The sequence below is a fragment of the Petaurus breviceps genome, unplaced genomic scaffold (genome assembly GCF_028583685.1).
Source record: "Petaurus breviceps papuanus isolate PSGF00001 unplaced genomic scaffold, PetGlider_PUasm1.0 220, whole genome shotgun sequence".
In the NCBI taxonomy this organism is placed as follows: domain Eukaryota; kingdom Metazoa; phylum Chordata; class Mammalia; order Diprotodontia; family Petauridae; genus Petaurus; species Petaurus breviceps.
Window position 1 is genome coordinate 21,063,101 of NW_027185876.1, and position 17,775 is coordinate 21,080,875.

Genomic DNA, 17,775 nt, shown 5'->3' on the forward strand with positions numbered 1-17,775 from the left:
TTTTGAAATTTTTCAATATCTTTTTTATTTAAGAAAATGGCCTCATAAGCATTGTCTTATTAATCATCAGAACATGCCTTCGTGTTGGGAAAGGAATAGTAGTTATAGAAACTGAAGCATAGCAAAATTACCAGGAGCAGAATACATACATACATATGTATGAATATACAGTGACTTACTTGGAAATCTGGTAAACCTTACTATTGGTACAATGTGTGCCATTGGCTACATCTCACTATCTTTTGATGACATTCTCTCTTTGTCAGTAAGATATCATAGTCCACATAATGTGCAAAACTTAGGCCTTGTGTTGATTGTACAGAGTCAAGTAGGATGCTGTGTATGTGCATGTTTTACATAAGCAGTAAAGAGGCTCTTCTTTCTCTTAAGACAACCAACTAATCTAAGTAAGCATTATTGCCAAGTAATTTTCACTGTCTTTGTAAAATTGAAGAATGGATGTTTATCCTTGATAACATCCTTTGTTTTAGGGGTTTCCTTACCATTTTCAGCTGAACAGTAGGCTACACTCAGTACATTTCTTGAGCACTTGTTCTGTGCCTGACCCTGCTAAATGGTCAGAACCTTTGCTCACAGTTCAATAATTAGGCTTTCTTTAAGTCTTAACTTCAGAACTAGAACTTGCCAGTTTTGTTTTTCTAGGTATTTATGAGCAAAAGTAGGTTGATTGGTGACCACTAAATTTGAAAATGAAATTTTCACTTCAGTTTTTTCTGTCATGAATTACTCCAAAATATAAAGTTTGCCATGAACATCCTTTGTCAGTGCTGATGACAACCCATTCATACCTTCCCCTTTGTATATGACTTTTATCCACACTTTTCCATTAATCCTCCTAAGGAGCTCTGTTCAAAGTTTCTAAGTATTTTTTTTCTTTCAGTGTCTTAGAGATACCACTGTATTACTCCCTAGGCTATTATCTCTTCTTCTTGCTAAATGACCAGCTTGCCACTTTTTCCAGTTGCATATATCCTTAATAATATCTTGTGAACATAAATGCATTATATTTTCAAAGAAACAGTAGCAGTGTTATGACTAAACATAGTGGGGGGGGCGTGGGAAAGGTTTCCTCTTACTGAAGTGAAAGCTCTTCTCTGTAGTGTTTCTGATTGTAGTTTTTTTATTTCAGTCTTTAGGTTCAGGCAAGATCTTTCCTGTTGATTGGGGATTCATCCTCATTATGACAAAAAATACTGTTGTAATATTAATCTGCTTAAGTCATTTTCAGAAATAGCTAAAAGGGAAATAGGAAGATTATGACAGGAACAGCAGTCTTTCTCAACCTTTGGGAAGCCAAGTGTGATTATCACAGCAGAGGATATGCACACACACACACACACGTACATATATCCTCTGTTTCTCCGTTGAGATTTTTGTTTCCAAAATTTAAATGAATGAGGACATATGGAATGTTTTTCTGGTCTTGTTTCAAGTGGTACCAATATTTGTGAAAGAGTAAGAATCCTTGTTCAAAAAAATTCTTTGAAATTAGGATACAGAGTTGGTGTATCTTTTGGTGACTCGTTTTCTTCTCTTCCTTGTTCTACTTCCCCTGAAGAATCCTCACACTTTCCAACTCTAGTGTTAACTTATAGAGAGGTGGTAAAGATCTTAGCCTAGAGGTGGAAGCATACTTATGACAATTAAATTCAGCAAACATTTATTAAGAACCTACTATGTAAAAGGTTCTGTCCTTCTGAGAATCTGGGCAAGGGGATATAGAAATAGTTAAAATCGAATAGTTTTTAAATCGACCATATTGAGAATCAGCTATGTGCAAGTATTAAAGATAATCTCTTGTCTTCAAGATTAAAACCTAGAAATGGAGGTTTAAAATCATTTGCATAAATAGAAAATATTACAGATATTACAGGAACAAACAAAATTATCTGAGTATACAGAGGAAGAAAATATTTCTGGCTGTAGGAAATCAGGCAAGGCATTGTGGAAGAGGAGGCATTTGAATTGGACTTTGAAGCAAGCATCCACTTTCAGAAGAAGGTGGATGGCAAGACATTCTAGGCTGCAGGAATGACATTAGCAACGATGCAGGTATAGAGAATCATGGACATATTTGTTAAGGGGGGCTAATCTAGCTTGATTTTGAGTGTAGTATCGTACAGAGTTGTAGACTGACGCTAGTTTGTGGAGGCCCATGAATGAGATGCCACAATATTTGTTGATTCAGTAAGCAACAAGTTGTTAAAGGCTTTTGAGCTGGGAATGATGTAACCAGAGCTATCCCTTAAGAAGGATAAGGTGGTAGCGTGTATAGAATGGTACTCTGAGCCTGTTTTCTTATTTTCAAAATAATAAGAGTTGGACCAGATGACCTCTGAGATTTCCTCCAGCTCTAAACTTATGATCCTGTGATTGAATAGGGGATATACAAGAGAGGGAGAGACCAGTTAGAAAGGCAATGCAGTAGATAGACTAAGAGATGACAAGGGCCTGAAACAGGATACTGATAGAGACCATGACAGTGAACATAAATTCAAAATGCTGTGAGCAGAGAATCAGTAATACTTGGTATTGGATTAAACATAAGATCATTATATAAAGGAGGTCTGTTTTGTTTGAGCTAATAACTGCTTTGGGCATATATTTAGTATGACTATCTGTTTCATTTACATTTCAACATGTTAATCAGGTAAGAATCTTAGACAATTCCTGGTATCTCATTTCCAAATTTCCTCTTATTTTAATTTCTTAGATTTTGCCAGGTTTCTTGGATTCAGTTTCTAACCACTAAAATAGAATATATTTTCTGGAACTTTGGCCAGTTTTATTGTCAAATAGCAATAGCATTTCATGTATTTCTTTTTGTTATTACTAATAACTATAAAACGATACATATGTTAGAAGAATTTAAATTAAACTTAATAATTCTTGTTATTACCAATTAAGTAGTCTTACATCATTCTAAATTTCTGAACTTCTGTGAGCCATCCCCAAACTGAATTGCTGTTGATTGCAATTATCACACTTGTTTATTTTAATTTAAAATGTCACTTAAAAATGTTAGGTGAATTAAATTTAGTCCAAGCAGCTAAACACATTTAAAATCACAGTTCCTTGTTAGCATCAAAGGTTTTTACTTTCTTTGAACAAAATCCTTTTCTAAGAAGTCAAAATGAACATGGTAGAAAAAATTAGTGCACTAATGTTCATAACTGGTACTGTGCATCTAGTAGTAAGAACATTGCTGGTAGAGTCAAATGAACTGGGTTCATATGCTGGCTCTGCTATTTTTACTTAATTTGGACGTTAGGCAATCATTCATCATCCCTGGGCCTCAGTTTCCTAATGTTAAAAATGAGAAGCTTGAATTAGAGTAGAGGATCTCTACAGTTTCTGAATCTGTCATCTGAATAATTTGTATTATGCCCTGGATTGCTTTCTAACTTAAACAAGTTTGAGATAGACCTGGGAAAGACAGCGTGGTGTAATAGATGGAATGTTGTATCCAAAATCAGAAAGACCTGAGGTTGAATTTTCCATCATATGCGTAATGGCTTCGTGAGCCTGGGAACATTATTTAACTACTCTGTGACTCAGTTTCCCCATCTGTAAATTTGGGATAACATCTGACCTAGCACTAACTTTGCAATGTTTTGAGAATAAAATAATGAATGCAAAGTGCTTTTTTCAAAGTTCCATCTAAGTGTTAGTTAATTATTATACCGGTAAATAATTAATTACGTATAGGTTAAAAATGGAAAAAGCAAAATTTTAGTGTCCGTCTGAAATAGCTGAGAGCTCATTAACTATTTGGTAAAAGCACTTTCTTTAGTCCTACTATAAACAGGTTATTACCACCATAAAAGATTTTTGAACTTCCTAATTTTTTTCTAAAGAGACAGTCTTTAAGAATTTAAAGATTGTTGAATTTAAGATGCTTGTTGATATTGGAGTGCAGATGCAGAGATAAAGGACTAGAGCTTGAGAAAGAAATATAGACAACAAACCTTAATTTTCATTTTAAAATATTAGTACTGGATATAGAGATTTGAGAGTCCTCCACATAGGGATGATAATTAAACCAGTGGAAGCTGATGAGAGCACTGCCAGAGTGTAGAGAAAGAAAAGGAGGCGGCCCAGAAGGGAGCCTCACACAAAAGAGATGAGATGTGGATGGCATTTGTGCCAAGGCGAACTAAGAGGGATTAGTTAGAGATGAAGAGAACCTTGAGAGCAGTGTCAGAAAAACCTAGAGGAGAAGGGGTGTCAGACACTGCAGAGAGGCTAAGAATAAAGAGGACCGAGAAAATGCCTTTGAATTTATCAATAAAGAGATCATTGGTGGTATGGAAAGAGTAATTTCTGTCAAATGGTAGAGTTGGAAACTATATTACATGAGTTCAAGAAATGAGGTTAAAAATTGGAGACAAATAGGGGTGTGGCTGTGAAAGGGATAGGAGAGATGCAGGCCTGTAATATTAGGGGATGCTATGATCAAGGGCAGGGTTTTGTTTTCTAACCTAAGGGAAACATCTGGGCATAATAGTAGACAGAAGAGGAGCCAGGCACCTGATAATAAAGTTTAGATAGAAGTCAAAAAGAAGGAGGTGGGAGTGAATGAGACATGCACATAAGTAGGGGGGTTAAGGATCAAACCAGATAATATATATAAAATGCTTTGCATATTTTAAAGTGTATTTTAAATAGCTGCTGTAAGACTAAAAATCTTCATTGAGGAGGATAACTTCAAGATCAGGATATGTCATTGGACAGAATTAGTCTGGAAAATTTAGTGGTTGAAGAAAGGCTTTGTCTCAGTTTTGAGGAATTATGTGTTTTTGAAGAATGAGAAGTATTCAAAATCTAGTTATATTTCATTTACCTTTCTTAGTCTTTTTCACTTCTATAAAATCTTGAGAATGATCTGCACATATAACAAGGATGTCCTTAATGAAGATAGGAGAAAGGACTAGACAGGCTTTCAGGGATGATTTTCTAAAGCAGACTATATCTTCACAGTTACACAAGTGCCTAAAATCAGTAGAAGATGAATATAAGATTCTGCTGCTTATTGTTTTATTATCCCCTCCAAACAGTATTTGAATCAGTAGAGCAAAATGTAACTTTAGAGGCTATCATCCATCAAACAGTGTCTCATGAATGCTTTGTGTATACAAGATTTCTTTGATAAATGTGACCTATTTCAGCATACCCTTACCTATCCACCAACCCCCGTTTTTGTCAAAAAAAGGTGTAAAAGGGGGAGAGAAATAAGGAAGAGAAAAGGATTTGGAGTGCCTTTGGGAAGCTATGGCACTTTGAAGGGTCTGAAGCTGCTGCTGATAACAAATGAGACAGCACATCTTGTGAATGCCAGTATTCTGACAACAGAAGATTCCAAATCATGGAACACCACAGTTCTCCAAATTGCAGATGATCTGCAGGGGCAGCCTTGCTTGGCAGTTACTCCACACACTTCACAAGCATCCCATGTCCCTCATCAATGTGCATGTAGAAACTACAGTTTACAGAAGGGGAACGATGAGACAGGTTTTGGCCGAGTTATATTATATTATACAGTTGAAACAAGGGCATTTTACCCATTTCTATTTTTATACTTCTCGTGTCAGAAGGAAGTGGGTCAGGAAGAAGGTTTGGCATACTATACACATATGATGTTAGGTATAAAGCATTAGATGACAAATAAAAATGGCTGCTACTTTTCAACCCATAAATGGCCATCTAAAGGCAGAGCTTCAATTCCCTCCCTGGGATGAAGTTTAGAAGACCTTTTGGCTGCAGGTGGAGGAAATGCTGTACTCTGCCCTCTGTCCAGTTCAGTCTAACAAACAAGTTTTGAGAAGCTGCTACATTCAAGGCCTTATGCTTGGCAAGGGGAATACAAAAACAAAATAGAAAGATATCCTCAAGGATACCTTTACTGGGGGTATATTTTTTAGATTAGTTGGTATAGAATTATTTAGAGAATTGAGGGGATAAGCATTAATAATTAATTAAACTGAGAAAAGTAATTCAACCTTTATTGATTACTAAGTACCCAAATTTGTGGGGAAATAAAGTAGTGTGGGAAGGGCAGAGTGCCATTAATACTAGGGCTCCTGCCTCAGCAACAGCTCTTTGATTTGCCATTATTGTGTCTGGGAGTATGGCACTCCAGCCCCAGACTCTCTAGGACTAGATTTGGACTTGTTTCTATGTGTGGAGCCACTACCAACTCTGTCCTGTACCATCAAACCATATGAGAAAACCAACACTTGAACCTTTCTTTATCACAGAGCCCCAAGTACACAGATGTTGGTCATAGTCTGTGGAGGCACAACTTATTTCTCTCTGTACTATCTGAGAAAATGCCACTGCTCTAGCCCTTTATTACCACCAAATGCCCAGGTTGATATTGACTGCCTACTGACTTTGATGTACCTTCTTCTCTTTTTGCCATAATTACCCCTAGAGGATCAAGCTCTAATCCTGACACTTGTCAGAGTCTGCATTTGAAGTCCGCCGCTTCCCAAAAGCTGTTCCTGAAACCTGCTGCTGCATATAGAGGTGTTACCTATTCCACCCTGCTTCATCAGAGAAATATCTCAGCCCTCTGAGTGCCAGACATCATGACCAGGGTCTTTAGACCCAAGCTGTAATCAAGTGTATACTCTATGAGCATCTTCTTAGTGTACATCACTCCTCCCTCCATCTTGAAATAAAGTCAAGGAACTGGTGCCAAGTGTGAGTTCAGTCAGGCTACTGGAGGACCTGAGTAGTAAATATTTACCTGACCTGATAAATTCCTTTCTGTCTTTTGCAAAACTCCCATCCACTGCTATCACTCAGCAACTTCTCTTCCTTTGAGAATTACTCCATCTTATATAAAACTATCCAGATTATTATTAGAGAAATCTACCAGCCTCTAAGTCACTCTTCCTCTTTTTTCATGGATTTCAGGATCCAGACCTTACAGGCTTCCTCCCAGCCCTTGCCTCATATAAATATGGATGTCTTCTCAAGCACTGTATTCTTCCAATTCTTCATCTGAAGCATAATAGATTCTGCTTTACTCTGTGTGTGTCTCTCTGCTTCAAGTATATTTTTTGTAAGCAATATATTGTTAGATTCTGGTTTAAATACATTTTTAATCCATTTTGCTATCTGCTTCCATTTTATCGGAGAGTTAATCCATTCACATTCACAGTTATGATTACTGTGTTTCTCTCTGTCCTATTTTTCCCCATTGTTTATGCTTTCTTTCCTTTCCTGTCCCTCCTCAAAAGTATTTTACTTCTGTACATCCTCTCTCCCAATCTGCCCTCCCTTCTATTAGCCCAGTGCCTTCCCTGTAAGGTAAGATAGATATTTATACCCAACTGAATGTATATGTTCCCTCTTTGAGTCAGTTCCGATGAGACCAAGGTTTAAGTATTGCCCATCTCCCATCCTCTTCCATCCCACAAACTCGTCCTTTCATACCATTTATGTGAGATAATTTACTGCATTCTACCTCTCCCTCTTTCCTCAGTGCATCCTTATTTCTCACCCTTTCATTTAATTTTTTAAAATCATCCCATCATAGTTACCTAACACCCATGCCCTCTGTCTATGTATATTCCATCTAACTGCCCTAAGAATTATTAAAGTTCTTAGGAGTTACGAGTATCATCTTCCCATATAGGAAAGTAAACAGTTTAAACTTATTGAATCCCTTATGATTTCTCTTTCCTGTTTACCTTTTTATGCTTCTATTGAATCTTATATTTGAAAGTCAAATTTTCTATTTAGCTCTGGTCTTTTCATTAGGAATGCTTGAAAGTCCACTGTTTTCATTAAATATCCAACCCCTTCCCACCCTCCCAACACTCCCACCCCCAACCAAAGAATTATACTAAGCTTTGCTGGGAAGGTGATTCTTGGTTGTAGTCATAGCTTCTTTGCTCTCTGGAATACCACATTCCAAGCACTCCAGTCCTTTAATGTAGAAGCTGCTAAATCTGGTGTTATCCTGACTGTGGCTCCACAATATTTCATTTATTTCTTTCTGGCTATTTGCATTATTTTCTCCTTGCCCTTAGAGCTGTGGAATTTAGCTATAATATTCCTGGGAGTTTTTGTTTGAGATCTCTTTGAGGGGGTGATTGATAGATCTTTCAGTTTCTATTTTACCCTCTTATTCTGGGATATCAGGACAGTTTTCCTTGATAATTTCTTGAAATGTGCTGTCTGTGGTTTGGTTTTTTTTTATCATGGCTTTCAGGTAGTCCAATAATTCTTAAACTATCTCTTCTCAATCTATTTTCCAAGTCAATTATTTTTCCATTGAGAGATTTCACATTTTCTTCTATTTGAACAAATCACTTTTAATTCTGTATTATTGTTTCTTGATATTTCATAGTCATTAGTTTCCATTTGTCCAGTTCTTATTTTAAGGAATTATTTTCTTCAGTGAATTTTTGTGCCTCTTTTTCCATTTGACCAATTTTGCTCATTTTAAGGAGTTCTCTTCAGTGGATTTTTGTGCCCTCTTTGCCAAGCTGTTGACTCTCTTTTCATGATTTTCTTGCATCACTGTCATTTCTTTTCCCAATTTTTCCTCTACCCTTCTTATTTGATTTTTAAAATATCTTTGGAACTCTTCCAGGATTTCCTTTTGGGCCTGTAACCAATTCACATTTTTTTTTGAGGCTTTGCACGTAGCTACTTTGATTTCATTGTCTTCTTCTGGGTTTGTGGCTTTATCCAAGTAACTTTCTATGATCGATTTCTTTTTTTATTGTTTGCTCATTTTTTCAGCCTATTTCTTGACTTTTAACTTTATATGAAAATTGAGCTTTGCTCCTGGGATGGGAGGGGCCACTGTCCCAAACTTCAGGCCTTTCTTTCTGCTGTTTTCAGAGGTAGTTCTGGGAGTCTGTAAGTTTTTTGGTTCTTCCAAGGTGGTATGATCTAAGAAGAGGTGTGGTCACTGTTCTCCTGTCCTGTGCTCTGGTCTCTGAGCAACCACAAGCACTTCTTTCTGTGCTCTGTGATCTGTGACCAGGCTCCCTTCTTCTCTGGGGCAGCAAGCGCTGATATGCTACTGTTCATCGTTATTCTGGTACTACAACCTATCCCTGCATATGAGCAATGCAACAGAGTCTTCTACCCAGTGCCAGCAGAGGGTTCCCTGCAATATCCTTCTGATCAGTTGTCTGGCTCTCTTAGCACCTGTGGGCTAAGAGCTCCTGAAGGGGCTGCAATGATGCACGTGCTCCCAGAACCTGCTGCTGACTTGGGGGTAGGGGCAGACTGTGCTGTTCTGTGCTCCACTCTTACCCAGGGAGACAGACCTTTCCCGCCAATCTTCTGAGTTATCTTGGGCTGGAAAACGGTTTCATCCTGACCTCTTGTTGGCTTTGCTATGCCAGAACTTGTTTTGAGGCATTATTTTAAAGTTTTTTAGAGAGTGCAGGTTCATCCCTACCTTTATGTTGCCGTCTTGGCTTTGTCTCCTAAAGCTGATTTCCTTCTGGGTCTTCAACCTCATGGATGCCCAGACGGTCATACCTTACATTAGTCCTTCTTAAAACCAACGTGTTATGACACACTGATGTAGGTATGCAGTGAACTGTATGGAATTTATACTTATTTATACTGGTACTCTCATGTGCCAGTCTCCCTTGACATACATGAAACATGCTTAAAATCATAGACACATGCATGAATCTCTTGCTCCTGTTGTTGTTACCAACATAAACACTGAATGTGCTGTTATTCTTCATGTTATAGTGTTATGCTATGAGTAGAAAAAGAGAACTCTCCCCTTAGATCAGCACTCATAATTATACTCCTTTTTTGACCCCAGATTCTGAAATTGCTCTTTGGTCATAACCTTCTATTGTTCCATTTATACTGCTCAGCTTGGAAAAATTGGGCACCACTTACAGACTCATGTTATTCTCTTTGGTGCCCTCTGTATTCCAGGAATGCTGGCCTGCCAGCCATTTCCACCAAGTCAGCATTCCGTCTCCATGACTTTCCCCAGGGTGCTCCCCCTCCCTGGGAAGGGCTTCCTCCTCACAGCACATCTTACAATCCTTAGAGCTCTTCAAGGCTCAGGACAGGTGCCACCCCCTCGGCAAATCTCGCTTGAATCCTTCCAGTTGTTAGTACTTTCTCCATCCTCCAATTATCTTGGATTTGTCATGTCATTCCCACAGGTCTCCCAGCCTAACTCTCCTCAGCATGTAAGTTTCATGAGAACAGGACAGTTTTATTTCTCTCTTCTTAGTCCTAGAACCTAACAGAGTACTCTGTACATTTGTGTCCTGACCTGTTATTTCATTGGTGTGAGGTCCTTCCCAGTGAGGAAACTCCCTCTGCTAATGCAGAGGAACCACAGTTCTGCAATTTAACATCACTGAGAGGATCACACAAGCAGGACTTGTCTAAGGTGGGCCTTGAACCGAGGTTTTCCTGACTCTGATGCTGGCTTTCCACCCACTGTGCTATGTTGCTTATTGAGTAACTTTGCACATAGCAGACACTTAATAAATTTTTGTAAAATTGATGATTTTTAAATGGGATTTAAGTGATGGGAGGTTTTTTTGTTTTGTTTTGTTTTTCCCCTAGATATCTGCCTTTCTAGGCTATAACCTTTCCAATTGCCCACACTAATAGGATTCTTGACTACTCTGTTTTATTTGGCTTGTCTTCTAGTATTGTTCATTTATTTAGTAGAGTTGGCAAGATAGTTGGCAATAATATTTTGGGGGCCAGGTTATCACTATTAAGCCAGGAAAAGCATTGTTTTCCATTGCCAAATGTGTTTTTTGACTATCATGTATGTGATAGGTTTTCTGTCAGCTTCTAATGAAGATTCTCCCCTTAGCAGAAGCATTCCCCACTAAGAAATTAGCATTTGCTTTCAGATACAGTTTGAGAGAGGTATGGAGATCCTGTAGTTCATAGCTAAAGATAAAGTTTACACAGAAGGAGTTGGAAATTAGCCTTGAAAATAGAGAGAATTTCTTCTAATTTGTTGTCAGTATGCTGGAGAAATTTGTCCTTTGGAGATGTCTAAAGCCCACTTAATTGGAGGATCCAGAATCTTTGGAAGTGATAGACTCAGTAGACCTAAGTTCTCTAAAACATTTATGTCTTGTATCTATTACCTTATTTTTTTATACTTTATTAGCATTAGTAGTTTATCATAGTAGTAGTATAAGCGATAAAGCCTTAAAGCTCAGGCCTAGCCATATTATTCATCCCTACACAGTAAATTTCAGGGCCTCCTTTTCCCTTTAAGGTCAAATACAAACTCCCTTCATACCTGCCTCCAGATCACTTCTCCAGTTTTATGATTTATTACTCCCTTCCACACACTCTCCAGTCCAACCAAACTGGCCTACTTACCATTCTTCATGAATAGTAACCCATCTCCCACCTCCTTGCCTTTGCCTAGGCTGTTCCCCATGATTGGAGTTCACTCCCTCCTCTTCTGGACCTCTTAGAATATCTAATTTTCTTCAAAGTGCATCAAAAAGTCCTATGTGAAGGCTTGACTGATTGCCCAGTTGATAGCATCTCTCCCATCCCCCAATTTTTTCTTTGGGTGGTTTTGTGTATGTTTATTTTGTATATGCTTATATACACCTGTCTCCCCCTGTGGAAGCTCTTTAATAGCAGGGACTGTTGGACTTTTGTTTTTGTCTCCTAACCCACAGTCTAGTACATAGTAAATACTTAGGAACCATTTGTGGTTTGATAATGGGTGCAAGGCTGCAGAGTGCATTTGACTCAATTCTTTAAGTATGCATTAAATGCTTTGGCTATCAGGGAGGAGAGGAGATAGAAATCATAGATAAAACAAGTTTCATTCAACTTAGAGCTTAATGGGTTGTTATGGTACCTGGTACAAAAAAATAACTATGATAAAAATAAAAACTTTAGATGAGAATTTTTGGGGGGTTGCCTTTCTATGTATTTTATATAGTATCTAGCCTATTCTAGGTGATTAATAAATGTGTGGTTTTTATCATAATGATGACCACACTACACTTTCTAAATGGATTTACTACTGATTCAACAGATAAAATAAAACTATACTCAAAGTTGGGTGAATATTACACAAGATGATCCAGAAAAGTCTTTTTCTTTCTCTATCCTATAAGAAGGAATATTATATTAGCTTGTCCCTTTGATTACTATGTTTGAACTCATACTTTGGGCAATGCTTTGGGATGTATGTATACATTCCTAAGATGTAAATGTTCATGTAAACATTTAGATGATATTCAAAACTCTGGAGCAAAGTCATATACTTTGAGGAGCAGCTTTGATGTTAAGAAGACCTGTCTTCAAATCCCACCTTGAAACAAACATTGGACATATGATCCTGGGCAATCACTTAACCTTTCCCTGTGCCGTAGGCAACTCGAATAATAGAAGTTGTTGAAGTGTAGTCTGTATCAATGAAACCACAGGTGCATACACGCACACACAGAGCTGTTGATACTGTGTTAATCTTTTGTTACTTTTGGCATGTTTATGAGCAATTTTTTCTGCCAAATATAAAATGGATAAAAATTTGGAAAGGAAGGGACATTTCTACAAGATGTGCTTGAAAACAGCAGTTAGTGAGCTGGCCCTGATTTTGACAACATTAAGATCACTTAAGAATTTGTCAGTGAAGGGTATGACAAAAATAAATTTTTGTTCCTTACATGCTACTTGTACTCAGATATACCACAATATAAATACTGTTTTACAATATGTTAATGGAGGAAGGAACAAGAGAACTAGGTAGTCAAAAAGTATCGTATGAGACACTACCATAGATTCTTTAGCAGAGAAGGTGGGTCTGGTTTTCCCAAGTTCTTCTCTCAAAATAGCAACTTCCTAATAAGTTTTACTTTGATCATATAGAATTTTTAATTATGACTAATGAATTTTAGGAAGAATCTGGCAAGCCAGAATTCATATAGAGTAGTTGCTCTTGGGGGTGTGTGCACTTTTTATAGACATATAGCCATATTTTCATGTAATTGGTTTCCTTTGAAATCACACATGTTTTATTTTATGCATTTAAAAGCATGATTCTGAGAATGGTTTCATAGATTTCGCCAGAATGACCACCAAGGCATTTGTGGCACAAAATATGTTAAGAACCACTGCTCTAGAGGACAGCATCCCAAATAATAAGGGGACTCGAAACCATGCGTATGAGATTGGTTGAAGGAAATGGGGATTCTTTGCTTTAGATGGAGAAGACAGTTGTGGGGCAGAGTAAATTGATTGCTTTCTTAAAGTAGTGTAATGGTTGTCTTGTGGGTGAGTTCTGCTCAGCCCCTATAATTCAAACTGTAGAACGTAAAACAAAAGAGGTCACCTCACTAGGCAGTGAGTCTGTCACTGGAAATTTCCAAGCAGGAACTAAATGACTACTTGTTGGCAGTGTGGTAGAACTGGGGATTGTTCTCTGTAGCCTCTGGGGTCTCTTTCAAAGATTTCATGATTCTGTGAATTAGGATATTTATTATTGAGTTGTATCAATTAAGCTAATAACTCATGTAAGCCATTTTATTTCTTTAGGGACTTGCTAAGAAAATTACAGATGAATTTTTCATTTTAGAAAATTAATTTTCAGTGATGCTGAATTATATGACCTGAATTCTTCTCCCAGTGTTTTGTTTTGTTTTAGAGGTAGGGTAGATGAGTATAGTGAGTTGATAAAAGGGAATTTTCATTGCATAATAAAAACTTAAACCTGTTATGACTTCTACCTGCAGAAAATGTGTTTAGAAGAAACAAATACTATTAAAGCACAACCTGGCCTTGTTAAGCAAAATGGCGTCAACAATGTATCTTTGTGCTCAGTCTTAATGTTGATGAAAACTTTTTCAGAAATATTGCAAGTTAGAGAAAAGTGCTAGTAAGATGTTTTTTTTTTCCCTAGAAAGGGAGAAAATGGCAGAATAAGGAAAATTCCGTTTTCTTTCATGTCTTCAAGTCAAAAAGGCAGTGTGTATTTTTCTCATAATCAAATGATGGATACTTTTTTTAGAGACCTGACACAGTTGTAAAGCATTGCCAGGCAAAACGAAAGACACAGTCTTATGTAGCTGCCTTGGCTACTTCTCGAGTCCTTCTAGTTCTTGTCTCTACCCATTCTCAGAGCCTGAGGGTGAAAGGGACTTGAGCAGCTGATGTTTTGGGGATGGCAGCATGGGATATATAATGAAAGAAGCATTCCTGAATCCTAGTGCCATGCTATCATGGCCACCACCCTGTAATCCTTAGATGTATCACTTGCTCTTTCTGGGTCATAGTTTCTTTATCCTTAAAATTGTGGGATTGCTCTACTGAATGATCTCATATCTCTTATACTCAATGACTCTGTCTGTGATTATATGTTTCAGCAGAGCATACTGAACTAAATGGAAAAGCTGAGTAGGAGGGACTTAAATGTTCTGTGCTTGTGCTTTGTGGTAATTCTTGAACTTGTATGTGGTTCAGAGGGTCATTTTTTGGCCATGTTCTAGAAGCACAGTTTCTGTTCAGGGCTTTTTAAAAATACAATAATCTTGGTATTGTGTTCAACTATTAGGTCTATTAATTTATTCAAAATGTTATTTGACAAAGAACCTTTTCTAGGGCAGTAAATATAAGGCTGTACCCTTGACAGTAATAATGGAGTTTACTTCTAGTTTTATCTGTAGGACTTACAAGTCGGGGACAAAATGGTGTCACTACTTGGAGACTAACCTGATAATTCACCCTCAGCAGTACTGATACCTAAAAAGCAGAAATGAGAAGAAAATGTTAAGATACGTTTTTATTATTGCTTATTTTGATTAATTTGTCAAAAGCAATTTTCCCATTAGTAGTTAGTATCAGTATCCAAAAATACAGGGTTTCTTGGTTCTTGGCTCTTCTTCTGACTTCCCAGAGTTGGATCATTTTTCATCTTCAATTATTCCATCTTTGGAGTTGTGATACGAAACTCTTCATAGACTAAAAGTTACAGTTTTAGAAGATCTCATTCATTAATGTCTTTTAAATATTTTAAGATCCTTAAGTGGAAAAAAGAAATCATAAGTTTGTTATCATGAGACAAGATATGGCTCACAACCATGAAACCTAATTAATTTCATTGTTTTTTAAAGAGAGGAGAAGCTCCTTAGTTGTATTACTGTATTAATATTTGCAATGTTTTTTAACAGTTATCACAAAGACAGACTTGCTGCAAGACATTTGTAAAATTGTATCAGATTTGATTGTTTATCTATATTCCTAGTGAAGTGCTATGTTTCTTAACAGGATTCTTCATCATAAAAGGAATGTCTTGCAAGCAGCATTTTATTTTCTCTCTGAACATCCATTTGTTCATTCCTTTTGGTTTTGAAGTGAAACAGATCAATTTCTACTTTTCAGAATAGTCAACTTTAAATTGCTTTGAGGAAGAATTCTGTGCTTTAATGTTCTACTTATTGGTGATTTGATAAATTGTGCACACGTGTGTGTGTGTGCTTGTACATTTATTTAGAGATAATTTCTCTGTGTGAATATAGACACACCTATCACACACACACACACACACACACACACACCTATCACCTTCATGCCAGGTCAGTCACATCACAGATATTTCCATAATATGAGGAACTAATTCCTTGCATAATCAAATCAATGGGAAGGCTAAATCATGATTGGGTTATGTTTTCCATGTACAAAAAAAATAGAATCTTACGACAAATAGGAGTTTAGAAATGGTAGGGTTCAATAAATTTTGTTCCTTCTTTAATAACATACTAGTTTTAAAATCTTTTCTCAAATTCAAAACTTCTTAACTTGAAAGAACAGTCACAATTTTATAGCATTCGTTTAGTAGTAACATTTTTTCAATACTTTAACAGCTTCTGTCTAATGCTCTTGCATGTTCTAGTTTACTAATTCTGATCAATTCAATGCCAAAACCACTATAATTAGTATATTGTTATACAGTTGTTCTTATCTCAACTAAATCATAAAAACACGGAGTTAATGAAAATAATTTATATTAAAAGACCAATATCTTCCTGCATTGACTATCAGTTTATTTTGTTCAGTTCCTTAAGGTCCAAATTCCATGATCAGATGCATATGACTCCTTTTTTAAGTATCTGTGAGTTTTATACCCATATCTAAAAGTAGAATTTGTCCCAAAGCCATTTCAAAATACTAATAGTTACGTCTTAAGAAAATTTCAACAATATCAATCTAATGGGACACCTCCTCTCACACTTTAATTTGGGGCCATAAGAAATGTGAAAAGGTACTACCAAAAAAATCTTATTTAATAAATACAAACTCTTAAGAAATGATATCTTTTTACCGAAGTTGAAGAAATCTTTTCAAACATTGTCACACACCATTTTCAGATAACAGTAGTGAAAAGCTGAGCCCAAGACCAGGGACAGGTGAGCCAGTTTTAAGTTTACACTACAGCACAGAAGGAACAACCACAAGCACAATAAAACTGGACTTCACAGATGAGTGGTAAGTTTAACTTTTAAAAAAATATTCTTTGTCGTTCTGAAGAACTGTTTCTAAAATTGATTTTCAAAATTGTTTTTGTTTTGTTTTCCTTTATTACTTTGTAAGAACCTCATTGTAAGTAAAATTTCCAGGCATCTGCAGCTGACTGTTTACATATCAAAACATTTTCATTTTAACTATTTTTGATGGAAATCCTTTTCAATTAACCTAATCTTGATAAGTCATTTACCAGTTAAAAACTGACAGTGACTCCTTGTAGCCCACAGAGTGTGAGCTCCTCAGCACAGTAGCATTCAAGGTCTTTCATAATATTGGCCCCAACCCCTTTTCTACAATTATCTCTCAATATTCCCATCATAGTCAATATCACTTAACTCATTATTCCTTAAGCATGTCCAATAATTTTCTTCCATTGTACCTTTGTTCATAATGTTTTCTCAACCTGGAATGCCTTCCCTCCCCAAATATATACTTGTCAAAGTCACACCACACCTAACTAAAATACCACCTCCTTTATGAAGCCATCTGACATTCTTGTAATCAGATGTTATTTTTCTTCCCATAACTACCCATTGTACTTTTTTTGTGCCTTTTTTAATGGCATTTTTAATAGTTTATTTTGTGCTATATGATTATTTCTTTTGACCCCTCTACCTCACAAGAAGCTCCTTGAGGGTAGGAATCCCATCTTACTCATATTTGTATACTTCACAGTGCCTACCATGATGCCTTTCAAATAGTTAATGCTGAACACATTTATTTAATTGTATTTAAATATTTTGAATGTCAGTGATTGTACTATGATGTAATATAGTTAATATGGCAGAGAAATTCCTCTCAAAAACTATTGCCAGGGGAGCACAAGCTCTGGCAGGTCCTACCAAATGGAAAGGCCTTCCAGTACTGGCCCAGTGCTACTCGGGATGCCTTTTGTCCAGGGACTAGCCTACCCATATTCAGAGAGGCTTCTCACCAGATTGGCCACAGGTTGATGAATTTTTCAACCACAGCAACTCTCAGACTATCTTCTAAAAAGCAGAAGAGTTGAAATCTTCATCAGTGAGAGGGGAATACCTTCACTGACAAATCCTTGAAATATTTGATATATTTAATGAAGGAATAATTCTAGTATTCAACATTAAAGAAGGAAAGAAGCTCCTAGAGGTGATCAAAGAATGATTGACAACAATAGTATAACATTCCTTTAGCTGCTGTATTCATAAGCAACTATAAAATTTGCTTTAAAATTTTCAAATAGTATATGATAAT

General features: G+C 36.7%; 1 protein-coding gene across 7 annotated transcripts in view; it reads left to right on the plus strand.

The window, feature by feature from the left end:
- DCAF6 (DDB1 and CUL4 associated factor 6) overlaps positions 1–17,775 on the plus strand; it is a 141,021-nt gene that overhangs the window by 83,418 nt on the left and 39,828 nt on the right. For all 7 annotated transcript variants that reach the window (XM_069094718.1, XM_069094715.1, XM_069094719.1 and 4 more), the window contains one exon: positions 16,389–16,506. In XM_069094718.1, the coding sequence (XP_068950819.1) occupies positions 16,389–16,506 (118 nt within the window). The remainder of the gene's footprint in view (positions 1–16,388; positions 16,507–17,775) is intronic.